At 42.7% G+C, this 18,903-nt stretch overlaps 1 protein-coding gene across 2 annotated transcripts in view; it reads left to right on the forward strand.

Annotated features, from left to right (window-relative positions):
• The first annotated feature begins 3,977 nt into the window (after positions 1 to 3,977).
• STOX2 (storkhead box 2) overlaps positions 3,978 to 18,903 on the forward strand; it is a 202,667-nt gene continuing 187,741 nt past the window's right edge. The window contains exons 1-2 of one of the 2 annotated variants that reach the window (XM_065596755.1): positions 3,978 to 4,256; positions 4,573 to 4,978. In XM_065596755.1, the coding sequence (XP_065452827.1) occupies positions 4,594 to 4,978 (385 nt within the window). In that variant the 5' untranslated portion in view covers positions 3,978 to 4,256; positions 4,573 to 4,593. Of the gene's footprint in view, positions 4,257 to 4,572; positions 4,979 to 18,903 lie in introns of those variants that run through there. The other variant, XM_065596757.1, reaches the window with a different exon arrangement.

Below are 18,903 nucleotides of genomic sequence, written 5' to 3' on the forward strand. Positions count from 1 at the left end.
CAGAAATTAAAAGATACAGCGCCAAAAGTGAAATCCCTGCAAGATGCATGGAAACTTTTTAAAGACACCATAATAAAGGCTCAATTTTAATGTATACCCCAAATTAAAAAATATAGTAAGAGAATCAAAAAAGTGCTACTGTGGCTAGACAACAAAGTAAAATAAGCAGTTAGAAGCAAAAAGGCATCCTTTAAAAATTGGAAGTTAAATCCTCTTGAAGAAAATAAAGAGGAGCATAAACTCTGGCAAGTGAAGTGTAAAAATATAATTAGGAAGGCCAAAAAAATTTGAAGAACAGCTGGCTAAAGACTCAAAAAGTAACAGCAAAAATTTTTTTTAGTACATCAGAAGCAGGAAGCCTGCTAAACAACCAGTGGGGCCACTGGACGATCAAGATGCTAAAGGAGCACTAAAGGAAGATAAGGCCATTTGCGGTGAAATTAAATGAATTCTTTGCATTGGTCTTCATGGCTGAGGATGTGAGGGAGATTCCCAAACCTGAGGAATCTCCCTTTAGGTGACAAATCTGAGGAACTGTCCCAGAATGAGGTGTCATTACAGATTAGGTTTTGGAACAAATTGATAAATTAAACAGTAATAAGTCACCAAGACCAGATGGTATTCACCCAAGAGTTCTGAAGGAACTCAGATATGAAAACACAGAACTATTAACTGTGGTAGGTAACTCATAATTTAAATCAGTTTCTATACCAGATGGCTGGAGAATAGCTAATGTCATGCCAATTTTTTTTAAAGGTTCCAGAGGTGATCCGGGCAAATACAGGCTGGTAAGCCTAACTTCAGTACCAGGAAAATTGGTTGAAACTATAATAAAGAACAGAATTATCAGACACATAGATGATCACAATTAATTGGGGAAGAGTCAACTTGGTTTTTGTAAAGGGAAATCATACCCCACCAATCTACTAGAATTCTTTGAGAGTGTCAACAACCATGTGGGCACAGGTGATCCAGTGGATATAGAGTACTTAGATTTTCAGAAAGCTTTTGACAAGATCCCTCACTAAAGGCTCTTCAGTAAAGTAAGCTGTCATGGGATAAGAGGAAAGGTCCTCCCGTGGAACAGTAACTGATTAAAAGATAAGAAACAAAGGGTAGGAATAAATGGTCAGTTTTCAGAATGGAGAGAGGTAAATAGTGGTATCCCTCAGCAGTCTGTACTGGATCAGTACTGTTCAACATATTCATATATTATCTGGAAAAAGGGGTAAACAGTGAGGTGGCAAAATTTGCAGATGATACAAAACTACTCAAGATAATTCAGTCCAAAGCAGACTGCGAACTGTTACAAAGGAATCTCACAAAACTGGGTGACTGGGCAGCAAAATGGCAGATGAAAATCAATGTTGATAAATGCAAAGTAATGCACACTGGAAAACATAATCCTAACTATACATATAAAATGATGGGGTCTAAATTAGCTGTTACCACTCAAGAAAGAGATCTTGGAGTCATTGTGGATATTTCTCTGAAAACATCTACTCAATGTGCAGCGGCAGTCAAAGCTAACAAAATTTTGGGAATCATTAGAAAAGGGATAGATGATAAGACAGAAAATATCATATTGCCTCTATATAAATCCATGGTATGCTCACACCTTGAATACTGCATGCAGATGTGGCTGCCCCATCTCAAAAAAGATATATCAGAATTGGAAAAGGTTAAATGATTAAGGGTATGGAACAGCTTCCATATGAGGAGAGATTAATAAGACTGGGACTTTTCAGCTTGGAAAAGAGATGACTAAGTGGCGATCTGATAGAGGTATATAAAACTATGACTGGTGTGGAGAAAGTAAATGAGGTAGTGTTATTTACTCCTTATAATACAAGAACTAGGGGTCACCAAATGAAATGAATAGTCAGCAGGTTTAAAACAAACAAAAGGAAGTTTTTCTTCACACAATGTATAGTTAACCTGTGGAACTCTTTGCCAAAGGAGGTTGTAAATACCAAGACTATAACAGGTTCAGAAAAGACCTAGATAAGTTCATGATGGATAAGCCCATCAATGGGTATTAGCCAGGATGGGCAGGAATGCAAAACCATGCTTTGAAGTGTCTCTAGCCTCTGTTTGCCAGAAGCTCGGAATGGGCGACAAGGGATAGATCACTTGATAATCGTCTCCTTCATTCCCCCATTCTCCAAAAGGCTATGGGCTGCTGGGGCAGGGGCCATCCATTTGGTACACCCAAGGATAACCTGAGTGCCTTGGGAGCAGAGATGTGAATCTTGGGTGAGCTGGTAAGTTGTTACCTGGACCTCCACCTTGAATTATGTTAGCTGCTCTTTCAGGCATCTACCCTGAGGCCACAATGGGGGCAAGATGTAGGATAACATTTTCAAAACCACCTAACTGACCTAGGAATCTAAGTGCTGTTTTCAAAAGTGAATTAGGCACTTTGGAGTCTCATTGAAAATCAATAGGATTTAAGCTCCTAAGGCCCTGAACCTCAAAGGTATTGAGGCACCTAACTCCCATTTTCACATAGGCTACTAAGTCACTTTGCATATTTGAAAATTTTACTTGCAGTCTTGTTAGGTGAACAAGGGAAGTGGGTGACTTTTAAGGAGCTACCTAGCAAGTTTGCAGGGATAGTTCTGGGTCCTTCAGTTTATGTAACCATATTGATCGTCTCTTCTGTTGCCTGTCCCCCTGAAATAGTTCGGCACTGCTGAGGGAGCCCCTTCAATTTGGAAACACTGATATAAGATTAAATATTAAGCCACTGGGAAAGAGCTACTGCAAATAGAAAAGAAGATTGCACTTTAATTGATGGAAATTAAATAGATTACAACAAATAATTTATTTGGTTTCTTACAGAGCCATCTCCAAAACCCACGGACAAAAATTAATTCAGGATTGCTGAACGTGACATAGAAGACAACATGATAGCTGTACAGGCTTCAATCCAGTTCATGCTAATGTAGTTTAAATACACTTGGCCAGTGTAGACCAGATATAACTATCAGAGAAAGGATGCTTACAATTAACTTTAGATTCATTGGGATGAATTTGGTGGATATGGAAATTGTATGGCTGGCAATTAATGCCCATGAAAATGGGGGTTGGGGTGACAGCTCTGGGGTGGGGCCAGAAATGAGGTTCAAGGCCAATGGAAGCTGTCAGGCCAGTGTTTGGAGTGCTGGCAGTTTGTGGAATCCCCTGGCTGCCCCTACGTGTAGGAGCAGGAGGGGGACATGCCGCTGCTTCCGGGAGTCACAAAGAGCAGGACAAGCCCTGGACCGGCTCCCCGGTAGGCCGGCTTTAGGCCAATTCCACCAATTCCCCCGAATCGGGCCCCGCGCCTAAGAGGGCCCCGCGCCCAGTGGCAGAGCCACCGGTGTGGGGGCAAGTGGCCGAGAATCCCTTCCCTGGCTAGAGGCTCCTTTTTAATTTTTACTCACCCGGCAGTGCTCCGGATCTTCAGCGGCATTTCGGCGGCGGGTCCTTCACTCGCTCCGGGTCTTCGGCAGCACTTCGGCGGCAGGTCCTTCAGTGCCACCGAAGACCCGGAGCGAGTGAAGGACCCACCGCCGAAGACTAGGAGCGCCGCCCGGTGAGTACAAGCCCCACGTGTTTGTTTACGTGGGTTTTTTTTTTTTAAGTCATCCCTGCTGGGGCCCCGTCAAAACTGTTCGAATCGGGCCCCGCACTTCCTAAAGCCGGCCCTGCCCTGGCAGGAGGTCAAGGGCTGGATTAAAACATATGAAGGGCAGGATATGGCCCCCGGGCCATCGTCTGCCCACCCTGATGTAAGGAATTTTGTTTTTAACACCACATTTGTAGCTTTGGCAACACACGTGTACAGCTTGTCCTACCAAGAAAGAGATAGCACTAAGTTTCGTGGGCCCTGGGGCTAAGGGCGTACTAGATACAGGAGAAGTAGAGCTAAGGGGTGGGAGGAGGAGCAAAGATCATTAATAGAGACGCCCAGGGAGGCAGGCTCTGGTGGCTACACTTTTATCCCTCCTCCCTTAGCAAACCTCAGGGCAGTCCTGCCCGAGCGATCGCTGTTTAGTTCAGGCACGATCCCCTACCCCTTGGTGTCTCCTCTTAGGGAGGGTTAATTTCCCCGTGTGAGCTCCAGCCCCTTTGCAGCCCCTCCCTCAGCCGGGACCCTGCTACCTGCCCCTCACCGGGATACCGGAGCAGGGAGCTCGGCGTCCTGAGATGCCCTGTCTGGAGACACGGTAGAGCATGCCTGGAGCTAGGAGAGGAGCCTGCAACAGGAGGTAACGTGCGTCTACAGGGCTCAGCAGCCCAACCCGCCCCCCGGGAGCTGGCTCGCTGCAGAGCACGAGGCTGGGTGGGGAGGGGGCGGCAGGTTGTGCAGGAGGAGCCTGCGCCTAACACCGCGTTGCACCTCCTGGGGCGGCAGGCGGGTGGGGCGCACGCGTGCAGCGGGGGTCGGACGGGACAGGAGGCAGCCTAGGCCTGTGCTGGGGAGAGGGGCAGCGCCAGGGGCAGCCCGGCCGGTGCAGGCGGGGGGGGCTGCGTCCAGCTCCGCCCTGCCTTGATGGGGGCTCGGCGGGTGTCTCTTTCGTGCAGAGGCTGCGGCGTCCCGTAGCGATGCCTCGGAAGGCGGAGAAGTTTCTGCAGATCGCCCCGCACTCCCTGGCCATCGTCCTGAGCCCCGGGGCTGCGCTGGAGGCGGAGGAGGGGCGGGAGGACGGAGAGCGGCGGCAGCCGCCGGAGGAGCCGCCTGGCGATGAGCCGCCCCAGCTCGGGCGCCACCACATCGGCTATGAGATCTTCGCGGACTTCAAGCAGGAGAACATGCAGCACTTCTGGAACCCGCGCGTGACGGCGGCCGTGGCCGAGACCTTCTTCCTGGGCTGGCTGGACGAGCAGGTGCTGCTGATCCAGGGCAAGGAGGAGCACCTGGAGGTGCTGCGGGAGGGCTGGACGCGCCGCTCCCTCAAGCCGCCCGCCGGCTTCCGCATCAAGTGCCTGGGTAAGTGCAGTTGGGCTCGCCGGTGCCTTGGCTCCCGCTTGCCAGGAGGGCGAAGGTTGTGCCTAAACTCCACAAGCTCCCTCCCCCAAATACACTAAGTGCACTATAATAGACAAGTCTCCAGGCAGGCACCACTGGTGTTTTAAACACGGTGTTGTCAAACCCTACACAGAACAGGTCTGCAGGACGTGGTTCTTGAAAAGCTGGCACTCTTTGGTGACTCTTTCCTACAGGTACACTCGTCGTTGCTCCTGCCAGTGGCGCTCACTAGAGGTAGCAATGGTAGGAAATTCTGGGTCAAAAATCCTAGTGTAGATAAAGCCAAAATGTGCGTGTTTGTGTGAGAGAGTGAGACTCAGTACGTGAGAGGAAAGGCAGCTGGAATGGTGCTGATCCTGAATTGTGAGTGAGGTGGGTTAAGATAGCCCACCGTTCTCTTCCTTGTTGACCCGTTCTTTTTGTCCTTAGTTTTCCCTCAAGTTTACACATTCTTCAACTGTGCTTTGAATAAATATCCAAATCAGTTATATTCCGGTGTTTTAATCAGCAATTCATGATCTTTCTCTTTAGCACTTGGGGTCAAAAGTTCAAGTAGTACACCAGTTCCTTGATATAATTTAGGCACAACCACCTCTCTCAACATCATTGTTCTCTTATCTCCATCCAGGTTCAATGAAGGATTCCCTGTACCAGGCTCTTCCTTCTGATATAATGGATAAACTTTAATGCATTTGCCATTCCTTAAATTGCACAAATCTCTGTACAATGCCAAACCTGTCCTGAGCAATGATAAATAGATTATAAAATTTGCAGTACCTGACTGAGTTTATCTTGCATGCTGAGATATATTTCAAGGTATTACCTTTCTACAAGATAAGTGCAGCAGTGCAAAGCCACTCTAGTTAACCACTTAAACTTTCTGTGTCTATTCTTTATTTAGTGGTGCTGTGCACTGAAAAAGACAATTTTTATAATTTTGCTTTCAACATATATATCCAGCAATGTTTACTATGAACAAAAATATTGTGGTTAAGTGCCAGGTTTGTGTTTTGATTTGGATTTTAGTAAGTTTTGAGTCTGGTAAGCAGTAGAAACTATTGACATTTAATTGTGATGTTCCATTTTATCTATATATAATCTCAGTACTTGTTAAACTTTTAAAGGACTAACTATTTGGAAACCATGTGTTCAATAGTCTGTTCACATTTTCAAAACATTTACCTCTACAGAAAAATAAACAAACATGTAAGCTATTCAATTCTGGACATATGAGTGATTTTAAAAAAAAATTGTTACTTTATAAAGATGCATACCAATTATTTTAAGAAATTTGCAAAAATAGGCCAAACAGGCTGTTAGTTAATCCAGTAATTGTAGTAGATCACATTTCTTGAATATTTTTCTCTTTAGAGAGTGAAATTAAAACTGTAAATTAGACATATTTTAAAAAATGCCTATTGCTGTTTGAAACATCAGTCACACTTAGTCTGATTCTGTTTTTTCCACTCATCCCTCAGGTTCACTTATATCACGGGTAGTCAGTAGGCAGACGACAGGGGAAATCTGGACTGACAGATGCTTTTGAACGGAACCAGAAATCTTTTTATTTACTTATTATTTTTTATTTTCTCTGGAGTCTGGACCTTGACTATAGCTTGACCAAGAAATTTGGACCTTGACAAAAAATAATTGACTACCTCTGACTTTTATATTGTAGTTTCACAACAAAAAGATGAATACATTGATGGGGGAACTTCTGAAAACTGACAAGTTTCCAGATACTCCTATAAAACATTATTAAATGTGAGTAGTGGCACTTGAATTAAGGTTTGACCTTTAACTACCCTGCTAGAGTAGTAGTCAGTTAATTACGACAGAAATAGTCCATAGTTTTATAATCTGTAGCCCCGAAAAACCCAAAACATTGTAATTTGGGTGTTCTGGGTGGCTTGAGTTTGTATGTGCCAGGATAGGTATTTTTATGGTAAAGAAACAAAGGATTAGACTAGGAGTGAATTTCTTTTGCAATTCAATAAATGGCCTTTGAAACTATAATTGATGTGTGTCATGTTTTGATGAGTGAAGTTCTAAATAATGGTGCCTTTCCCCAAGAGAGAGATTGTGCATTCATGCAGTATTTCTGCCTGTAGTCTAGGAATTAGTGTATCCTTCTGAGTTTAAAAAGAGCGCTTTTTGTTTTCAGTATTTGTTCTAACTTGCTAAAGTACAAGAAGTTAAGCTGTGACTCTCCACTGTGTTTTGGGACAGTGAAGGATGACTCAGGAACTGAAATTCTAATGGGTAACTACCACCTAGGGTAATTTACAAACTGTAGCTCTCACAATTTCACTTACAAAGGGAAGACCTAGTTTCAGGATTTTATTTACAGGGGTAAATGTTATATTGCTTTCCATGGTTAATATGACTGACTGTGAAACAAGCTACTTTTTCTTTGTTCAGCAATTCTTTACCTCTTGTACTTTATACAAATTGTCTCCCCAAACAGCTTACAGAGTTATACAGTTTTTAACCTGAGAGCATCCTTGTATCTTTTTAAATAAGACATTTCCTTTCTGGTACAAATTGCCTGAGTAAAGTTACTAGGGGAAACAAAGTTTAAATGTCTTGTGTTTTGTTGCTTAAAATCTCAACCTCAATTCTAATTCAATATAATGTGTTAGTATTTAATGTGTCTCATCCCCCAGCCCCTCTTTTTGGAGTGTTTAATTGTTGTGTAATAATTGCGTATTACTTTGTATTACTGTAACAGTAGCCATAGACTTGGACCCCACTGTGCTAGTCGCTCTACAACACAGAATGAAAGATGGGCACTGCCCCAAAGAGCCTACAATCTAAGTATAAGACTAGAGGCAACAGATTAATTTGGTCAGACGGGGATAACAAAGAAACAATACTGGTCACATACTAGGAGTGGTCTCAGCACACCAGCAGCCTAGCTGTTCGTTGTCAAGCTTTATGTAGGCATCATCGTGGAGGAGAATTTTAAGGAGGATGAGTTGGTTATGCAGATTTGATGGGGTGCTCCTCCCAATCATGAGGGACGGCATGGGAGATAGCATGAAGATGCTTGTTTGAAAACTTAACAAGTGGGCAGTGGAGGCTGGCATCATGGACTGATTGTAGGCAACTGTTGACAACTCAGTAGCAAATGAGAGATGATAGGCAAGATGGGGTTTAACTGTGAAGAGCCTTGAAAGTGAAGACAAACATCTTATATTTGGTGTGATAGAGAAGGGGGAGGCAGTGGAGGGATGAAAGGAGAAAGGTGACATGGTCAAAGCAGTGGGCTAGGAAATGATCTTGGCAGCAGCATTCTGAATGGATATGAGCAGGGCAAGACTGCATTTATCAAGGCCTGAGAATTCAGTGATCAAGATGAGAGCCTGGATGGGAATTTTAGCTGTGGGGATGGATAGGAAAGGTCATCTCTTAAAGATGTTATGCAGGCAGCATTGGCCAAGATATAGCCATAGCGTGGAAGGGAGGATCTAAGAGGACTAAGCCCATGCCAAGCTTTATATCTTAAGTCAATTGATGGGCCTGTTTCTCCATATTTGGCAGAAATTCCCTCTCACCCAAGCCAACAAAGGGTATGTCTACCCAGTAGCTGGGAGGGTGCTTCCCAGCGTGGGTAGATACCTATGAGTTCTTCTCAAGCTAGCACTGGGAAATAGTACCCAGGTGGGATTGTACTTGGGTGGCTAGCCTGAGTTGCTTCCTGTACCACTGCAGTCATGCTGCTCTTTTTAGGTGCTAGCTTGGGCAGAGCTAGCATGTCTGTCTACCCATGCTTGGAAGCATCCTTCCAGCTGCTGTTTAGACATAATCAATAGGGATGTGAGGGGTAGTATAGGAAGTCCTCTCTTGCTGGTGGAAATGGTGCCCTCCTTCACCTTCTTCAAAGAGGGGCGGAGAGGGGAAATGGTGGGTGGGGGCTCACATAAGGCCGGAAATTGGGACAAGAGTTGTCCTAAAATCCTATTAGCCAGCAAATGGTTGTGTATGTGGAATCTCCCACCGCCAACTCAAAATGGCTATGTTTTTAATTTAAAAATAAAATGGGCCTGAAACCTGTTCCTTGTCTTCACCTACCCTTTGGAGTTATCTGCTGGGGTTAAACCAGCTGCTAAGGTAGTTTTGTGGTTCCAGTAGGGTCAGAGAAGTGGGGCACGTTGGTGGGAGGCATGTGCAGACCAAGTCTAGGGATTAATGGGGCTTGTGTAGGGGAGGGGTAATGGTGGCAACTTCTGTTTTATTTTGGGGCGGCTGTGGAACTTCAGCCTCTATAGTGCCAACGGTTGTTGGATGGTGTCCTATGACTAACATTACTAATCTGATGCTATGGTTACATAGAATGAGAAATGGAATGTAAACAGGTAATTGTATCCTTCCCATAATATGGAAATAGAACTCTAGTTCAAAAGTTTGTTAATAAGTAGCCTTGCTGAAGTGTAAATAACATGCATTTTGTGGTTTTAGCTGATGTTCTTTTGCATTTACAAATACCAGAACGTAAAGTTTGCATGTGATTTAACCCCCCTCCAACAAAGCGTTTGATATAAACTATGAAATTACAATTGGAATGTATGTGAGTGCCTGTATATGAAATATATATTTTAGTTGCAGTTAATAAGATGGGAAAGACTAAACTGCCACCAAGTGCATGTGGGTGACAATTTCAGACCATTTGTACATAGCCACACTTGCATGTACTGTAATGCTTTTAGAAGTTTGAGAGCAAAGAAGCTATATTGCTAAAGAAGCAGCAAATCAACTGGACTAGCCCTGGGGCATTATCATCTGTTTAAATGTGTAATTGCATTTTCAGCATAATTAGGTGCCTAAAGTGTGAATGATTGCAATTTATTTAAAAGACTTCTGATGCTTTATTCTCCATTTCTACAAGTCAAAGCACTGAGTAGTAGACTTGAAACTGAAAATATTTGTTTTTGTATTTTTACATACTCTAAAACAATGACAGAATAAGCATAACCAATCATATATTTTATAATTGGTGAGTGGATATTTTGGAGCTGAATGGAAAAATCTAGCTAGAACTTCATTGGCTTTTGGGTCTGAGGCTGGAGCTATTCTATTATTTTGGAAGTGATGATAATACAGAGACCATCATAAGAACAGCGGGCTGCTCAGCTACTGGTTTGGCTACGACAATGCAGTAATAGCATTGAACACTGTTGCTGTGGTTGACCTCTGTGCTGTCAGTGACTTCTCTCTGTGCCATGGCAGGATAGTCATGTAATCCTGTGAAACACAGTGGATTCAATTCCTGCTAATAGTAGTAGTACTTTTTACTTATTTTTGCGTGTCTGGACACTTGACGAGGAGGGTTATAACTTTCTGCCTCACACCAAGATGTATGTGTGTGTGTGTGTGTGTGTGTGTGAGAGAGAGAGAGAGAGAGAGGGCTGTGGGTGGGAGAGTGTTGGCGGTATATGCTTCCTGTCCTGGAACAATCAGTGGGAGAGGAAGTGTCTCCCCGTTCCCTCCCTCACTTACTCCACTGCCATGTGCAGGAGGTGTCTCCTTTCTTTCTCCTCTATGCTCACATGAATGGCATGCACAGGTGTGTGTGTGTGTGTGTGTGTGTGTGTGTGTGTGTGAGAGAGGCTGGAGAGGCCCAGACAGGTGATCAGTCTTCCCTTCTCTTGTATAATGTAAGTGCTAACATTGTGCAGTGATTATAGATGCACCCTTATTTTTAGGGTGTAGGTGAAGTTGCTTAAAACTGTGGTGGTGGTCTGAGGCCCAGGACTGGCTTGTGGAATAAGGTATCCGGGGTGAGATTGGAGATTCTGTGGTTCAACAGAAACGGTTGTTTAGGAAAAGGGAGTGAGAAACTTCTGTTGTGTGTGAGAAATTAACAGAAAATGCACAAAACAAAAGGAGATATCTACATAGTGTCCAAATAATTCGTTTAACTTACCCAGATTTAAAAACAAATAGCTTTCACATATTTCTGAAAACACAGTTTCTGGTTTAAGAGCTGGGAGTGACACTGATATTGTCAGTGCTGTGCTGGTGCATGTGAACCAGAAAGTAAATGGGTTTAAGGTGCATGTGAGATTGTAATGTGCAGTAATGTAGGATCTTACCCTATTCTAGTGTAGTACAAATAGGGTGACAACATGCTTAATACTGTACTTGCAATGTTGTGTCTCTTAGGAGTGTCCAGTGCTTCTGTTGTAGCTTTCTTACACTAACCGGTTATATTTTAACAGCTTGCAATGCTTCCATTTTGAAGCTTAAAGTGATCAGAGTTATTCAGGTGTTAGGAAATTATAGGGTGTGTCTAAATTTCTGCCTTGGATGGAAAGAGAGCTTTGGAAAACATTTGAAGACTTGGAGCAAGCTGAGTCTGGCATACTAAGGGTGCTGGTGGGGAAAATGGTTACCTTATGTGAACTAATAGCTGCCAGGCATGGAATTAATCGTGTGTGGTAGAACTGATTGCAAGCTTTCTTGTAACTTTGCAATGTTCTGTAACTTTACATCTTTAATGAGTGTTATAAAATTAATGCTAGAAAAACACTCCCTATTTGACACCCCTTTTCTTTGCCTCCACTATTTAATCTTTCTTATCCTTGACACTGACCTCTCCTCCTTTCATGTCCCCCGTGCCAACACAAATCAGCCTGTTGCTACCTCACCAATGCTGTTTGTGGGTGTTTCCAACTCAGCAGACATCTTTTCATGTCTTCATCTCCTCTTGCATTGCCTGTTTGTAACTTCCTCCTTTATTGCTTATGGTTGATCTTTGGGTCCTAGATGTTATTTGAAAGGATTTTCGTACATTTTATGGAAAGGCCATGCCTTTTTATAAGCACTGTATTAACAGTGGGTTAAAAAGAAGTTACCAACCTTTACAATGGTTCTTTTGGTCCTGCCCAAAAGTAGTCTCCCCACTTAAGAGCTGATATTTGAAACTGAATTTTCAAGAATGTCTGTGCAATAATTAAACTAAATAGCACCAGTTAGCACAGTTGGCTCTATTGGAGCATTGTCCATTGTTTATATGCTACCATGCATAACAGTGGAGAGGTTATTATTACAGCTTTTTGAGTTGAAGCTAAGTGCTCCCATTCTCTGCTTTCCTCCCTCCCAATGAAAAATTAACACCCCCACTAATTTAGCTTTAGAAATTCTTTCATGGTGATTTTCTAGTCATTAGTGGTTGACTGTAGGATGTGTAGGCTACGAGACATTAAATGCTATTGATTTATAGCCAGTCATAAAACATGTATTTTCTTTTTCTTAATTATCTCCTTTAAACCTTGAACATTTCTTTTCAATGCCTGTGTGTTGGGTTTCGTAGTAATAAAACCTGTGAGGAGGAGGTTACCACACACTCCTATGCACCCTTTGTGTGCCTCTTGGTATTGCTATGGGAACTAAGGGGATTTTGGCAACATTTTCCCCTCCTCCCCCTGAGCTGAGTAGTGATTCCCAAATAATTTTTATTTCCATGAAGCATTTATTAAGATTTTAAAAGAAGAATATGACAAGAGTAACAAGGTAGGGTGAACTTTTAAACTGACAGTATGATGGAGATGCTTACGAATTTGTCGGAAGTAAGATTCTCCTCACTCCGGCAGTACTTCTCCTCACTCGGGCAGGATCACGTATTTAATATATCTTGTAGTTTCTCAGAGTGTGGGAGGAAGAAAGATTCATAGGTAAGAGTGGGGGAGGGAGAGGAAGGAAGATTGATAGGCATTTGCCATGTATCACTTGTCAGAAACAGTTCCATAAGCTAATATTTTGATCACCTGGCAGTGAAACCCTCCTTAAGCTGAGTAACGCTAATTGGATTTGTGCATTTTCTGTACATTAAGCAACTGTATACGGTGTGTTTAGTTAATCATGGTTTTCAATACTTCACTGGGAAAATAAAAAGCATGAATGAAAAATAAATACAACATCATTTTTCCTCTCTCGCTCAAAGCAGCTCCTGATCTAGAAGCAAAGCCAAATACACTGGTGCATTGTATTCGTTGTGCAACATGAATAAAGGATTTATAAGGTTAACAGGCAGCTAGCACTGTATCTCTCCCTTCCCCACCTCTCTTCCTCCCCCCTACAGAGAACAGCATTGTATACCAAAGAGTACTTGGTGGTGGTAACAACTTCAGTAGTAAACTCTTTCCATACTGTCCAAGCTTTTAGTTCAGCAAATATCCAGTATATTCTAAAGAAAAAATGACATTGAAAGAAAGTTAGCATTGCCAAGTGAGGCACTCAGAGGTCGGGATATGCCAAAGTGAAAGTAGCACAGGCAGCCAGCTGTAACACTTTCCCTGCCATAGTTCTTCTCCCCTCTACCCCCCCCCCCCCCCAATTCATAAATCTCCCCTGGACCTGTCTCTTTTCAGTTTGCAGGTTGGATGGTGCACAGTGAATGAAGCAACTGTCGGGTATTATTCTCACTATTTAATGTGGGCTCCCCTGCCTTATTTATGATGTGCCATTCAACTTCCACACTGCATGACCCTCTGGATCCCTGACTGAGTCTCTATGCCCCTGCCTCTTTCACTGCTGAAGTTGGAAGGTGTGTGACAAATGAGGCAGGGATTCTTCAGATAAATGTGCCAGTTATTATATGACCGTTGTGGAAGGGCATCTGTGTTTCTGTCTCCTGTGATCACTGCTGTTTTCTGGATGCCTACTAGCTCCTGACACTTCCTATTGGCATAAGAGGTCACAAGAATTGGGTGGGGTGGAGGGGACCTGTAGTCTTTTCTGTATATCTGTGCACACAGTAGGCGGGCACTTTTGGAGCGAGGGAAGTACTAAGAACTCTAACTCATTGTTACTTCAAAATAATTAACATATAAATTGACTCTTGCTCTCTTGGACTACTGTAGGCACTGCAGAGTGATTACACTGAACAGTTGGTTTTGTCAAAACTTGTTTTCAAGATAGTACTTCCCCCTATAATTAAGCTTGTTGCTTTTATCAAACTACAGTTGTTAATTCTGTAACTCTGCATAGAACATAAACAGGCTTGGGAGGATTGTTTAAATTGAGAGATGTGTGTAAATGTTGACTTCAACTGACACACTGAAATTGACAGGGGGAAATAGATCAGTAACAGGCCGCGGGAGTGCAGCCTTTCCCCCCCACCCTTTACATCGGCAGGGGCCAGGTGTCACCAGCCCAGCAAGCCCTCTGCAGTCCTGCTGTCACAGATCTGCTCCCGGTCTCCTGTGACTGCAGGGCTGCGGAGGGTTCACTGGGCTGCCGCAGGGCTGGTGGCACCCGATCCCTGCACAAGGTGTGGGGAGAGGCTATGGTCCTGGCGAGACAGAGCATAGACCTCCAGCCAGGAATGGGAGGAGAATGATGAGCCCTTGGCTGTGGAGGAAGTAGCCATTCAGCAGTGGGGTGGCCTCCCTTGCAACCTGTGAGCAGTCCTCTTCGTGGCCCTGGCCAGGGATCTCTGGTCTGCCCCACCGGGACAGCAGCCTTCCCCATGCTTTGCGCCTGGAATGATCGAGTGTCACTGGCTGCAGGACCTTGCAGGGAGCCCCAAGCAGCTCCTCTGTCACAGTCCTGCTCACTCACTCTCCAGTCAGGAGTATGGGAGCTGTCGCAGGGCAGGAGCTGTTCAGCAGCACCCTGTGGCTGGGGGCTCATCCTCCTCCTTGCAGTCCTGGCTGGGAGTCTCTGGTTCCCTGGGCCAGGACTGCAGCCTCCCCTGAACCTTGCACCCGGGTGACTCAAATCCCTCGGCCGTGCTAGGAGCCCCACACAGCCCTGCTGTCAGTGCTACCCTAATTATAACCCCACTCCTCCTTCCCCTTTAATTTCCAGCAACTGTAAAAATAAAAAATAGTTTAAAATGACAATTCTTGAAAATAAAAAATTGATATTAATTGTTGAAATTAAAAAATCAAATTCTGCCAAGCCTAAACATAAACATCTCTCTAGGCAGCAGAGTGAGTTTTCACTCAGCATAATCATGTGTAAGTATGGTATCACTCTGTGCTGAACAGGAATACTGAGGTGTTTATTATCTTGTGTATTTATATTCTTCTAAGGTATGCTATAATTCCTGCTTTTGGTCTACAGCTAAAACTTGTAATTATTTATTGTCAGCACCCAATCCATTCAATGCATTTAAGTTATAGAAAGAAGTAAAGCTTATACTAGATTCTTTGTAGATCTATTGAACTTCCATTCATTTTCTTTTGTTGATTTGTATTCTACTAGAGGGGCTCTCTGTAGGTACAGGAGTTCATGAAAGCACTTTTCTACTAGGAATTGAGCTGGGGGCTCTTGAATAAGTCTTTTTCTTGGTAATGCAAATCATATAGAAGTATAAACATCTTTGTTTATTTTAATAGTGATCCTTTCTGAGGAGCTACAATATTATTACCTGAAGTTATATATACAGACTATAAACCTCTCCTATCTTATACTGGCTAGAAGAATTAGTCTACTTCAGATGAAGGGAACTCCAGAACTTTAACCACATTCTTTTGTGCACTGAAGATAGCAGTTTAGAAACAGAAACACCGAAGATGCAACTCTGAAATTGCAGCTGTCTTCCCAGTAAAGATACTTTGAGCTTAGCGCCCTGCATTCCTTACACACCCACATCTTCCACTGACTTCAATAAGAGTGATGAAGGATGGGGCTCTTATTTGGAGTCAGCTAAAAGCCACTGCTTACTGAAAGGAAAATACTAGCAATAGGTGGTGGTGAATGTATGGGGAACTGTGGCTGTAAACACAGTCTCACAGACTGAGGGACAACTTAAACAACAATTGTGCCTAAATGCTGCTTGGCAAGTAGATAGAGCTTTGCATTTTATTTTAATCTTATCTAATCTTTATTAAAAAAAAAAATTTTCCCTTTCCCTAGCATGGATATTGGTTGCTACAGTATTACCTCAGTATCCAGTTTCCATGTTGAACCTGCTCCCTGGATGGGCCAGGTTTGAGAATGTATTAAATATATTACACTTTTTTTTTCTTCACCCCATATGTAAGCACATCGTTCTCTACGCAGTGCACTCTATCCATCAGCCTTTAATGTGAGATCTAGGCTGGTGGCATATATATTTGTTTTGTTTGTTAATGCACCTGCAGGTGGTTGGCTGGCACATCTTATACATGTAGAAAGAAAAAGAAAATAAATGATGTCCTGATGATGCGTGGCCAGATCATTCATTATATTTATGTATACTACAACAATAAATGGCTTCAGAGTAGCAGCCGTATTAGTCTGTATCCACAAAAAGAACAGGAGTACTTGTGGCACCTTAGAGACTAACAAATTTGTTAGTCTCTAAGGCTAGGTCTACACTACCCGCCTAATCGGCGGGTAGAAATCGACCTCTCGGGGATTGATTTATCGCGTCCCGTTGGGAAGCGACAATCGATCCCCAAATCGACGCTCTTACTCCACCAGCGGAGGTGGGAGTAAGCGCCGTCGACAGGAAGCCGCAGAAGTCGATTTTGCCGCCGTCCTCACAGCGGGGTAAGTCGGCTGCGATACGTCGAATTCAGCTACGCTATTCACGTAGCTGAATTTGTGTATCTTAAATCGACTCCCCCCTGTAGTGTAGATGTACCCTAAGGTGCTGCAAGTACTCCTGTTCTTTTTACAACAATAAATGATTCTGAGCCGAATGATGCACTCTTAAAAGGATAAAAAATGTCCAGATTCTTTCCATATATCTCTCTCTCCCTCTCCCCCTTTTTTAAGAATCAGGAGTCTAGTTCTGCCTCCAGGATTCTAGTGAGCCTGTGTTTGAATTTGGATTATGAACATACTGTGCATGAGTGTACACAGTACATTAAATCTTTGTAAAGTGAACTTTAGAGTTGTCTTTGGATGTATTTCAAGAAGGATAAGTGGTATGTCAAGGTTTTAGTATAAAAGCTGTTTGTTACGAAAATACTGTACCCCTTTATGCCGTACAGTGCAATTATTTGTTACCAAAGCACAACCTACAGAGAAATTACTTTCATTTGCTTCTTATCACAAAACACAGCAAAATTCCAAACACACAAGTCAAACATTGTATCCTTTTAGTTTAACCTTGAGTTCTGCTAGCAACTGATTAACAAAGAGAACACTTACTGTATAGAAGTTTGCTGCTCTTATAAACTGTATTCAAGTCACATCTACTTTTCTTTAAAAAGCTTAGATAATTGAGATATACTTCAAGACATTGAAATATCCATACTCTATTCTTATTTCTTTATATAACCTTAGTTTCTGTGATTTTATTAACGCAGACTTTTTAAATGCATTTCTTACTTCACTTAACACCTTAGGGCTCAATCGTGAACTGGCCTATGCACATTTCAGGGGAGCAAGAACTCTATGCAGGCTACCATATCATTGGTCACAACAAAAGAGAGGAGAGCCGCTAGCCAAAAGACTTTAGCTCAACTCCTTGTCATTTCCCCCCCTCTTTCACCCACCTACCCACCCCCAATTGTGCATGCCAGCCCAACTAGGCTGGTGAAGAGCAAGGAGTAAACTGCTCCAAGGTAAGTGCTGGTGCAGATTACTTCTCCTTTCTGGAGCCAGGGGGAACCAGGGAGCAAATTGTGGTCCCTATTCTGCTTCTGGGGCAGTGCAACTGACCAGTATCCCGTCACTCAGGGAACACTGATTGCAAGGTGCAAGTGTAGTCCATACTGTTTACTTAAAGTTACGTGTTCTGTAATGTTAAACCAAACAATATAATAAAATATAAATGAAACGAGTAAGCAATAAGATTCTTATGACTGTGGTTTAACACTACTGCAAACTTTAAATATGCAGTGAAGCATTAGATGCCAAGTGCTTCCAATACATTGAAAGTGTGTGTTAAACAGCACAGTTTGAAGTGCCTTATTATTGGGACTATAAAATGGGCATTTCATCTTTAAAAGAGTTTTTTTGAATTTCTATTCAAAGTACAACTCCTTGGAACACTTCAAATATGAAAAATTTATTTTGGCTATTAATAGCCTGCCTTCCTGTCCACTTTTTAATGTCTCTAGTTAGAATGATACATTTTTTTTGGTACTCATTTTATTCTAATATACACAACATTTCTGTACAAATATTCTTCGAAATCTGTGTTTCCTTTAAAAAGACCGATTTGTGTTTGGTCAACCTCTTATCATGATATAGCCTGTTACGTTTTTACAATGCTTGGAAGACATTAAGCCAAAAAGAAAAGCAGAAAAATGGCATAGGAGGGGAGGCATGGCCTTACTATAAAATGGGCCTATTTGTGACTCCTTTGTTGTTTGTCACATTGAGGTTATGGCTGTGTTAAGATTATGATTAGGTCTCCTACTTGTATGAACTCTATGGGATTGCTAATTAGCTACCTGGTTACAAGGCTGGGTTAGCCAGCTGCAGACCAGGATTTTAAGGTCTATATTAAATACATACTGCAAATGGGAAGGCAGCATCCAAAATATATTGGGTATCACTGACACCTAAGTTGTTAATTGCTTTTTTAAGGCTGCTACCATGCTGATGAAATCTCAGAAAAGAGACTTAAATGATTTAGTTTCCAAAATTGAGTTTAAAATTAGCTTCACTGCTCCTGAACTCCCTTGCCAACTTCATGGTTTGACAAATTTTCCTTTTTATTATATGATCTTTCCAGTGTCATGTGAAAAGACTCACAAACAGCAAGGGAAACTGATTCTCTACTACGAGAGAGACAGTGGAAATGACCAGGCAAAAAGTGCTATCAAAAACACAAAGTAAACAAATCGGAAAAAATAGGGAAAACAATCTTTCAGTTCTTGTAACAATATTGGGCAAAACACTTTCAGACAGAAAGGACTTTTTAAAATTGTCACTGTCACTTTAAATGTGAGATTCCATGATTTTAAACATCTAAAATTCCTTCACTATGGTTTGAA

This window comes from Chrysemys picta, chromosome 5, assembly GCF_011386835.1.
Source record: "Chrysemys picta bellii isolate R12L10 chromosome 5, ASM1138683v2, whole genome shotgun sequence".
Taxonomy (NCBI): domain Eukaryota; kingdom Metazoa; phylum Chordata; order Testudines; family Emydidae; genus Chrysemys; species Chrysemys picta.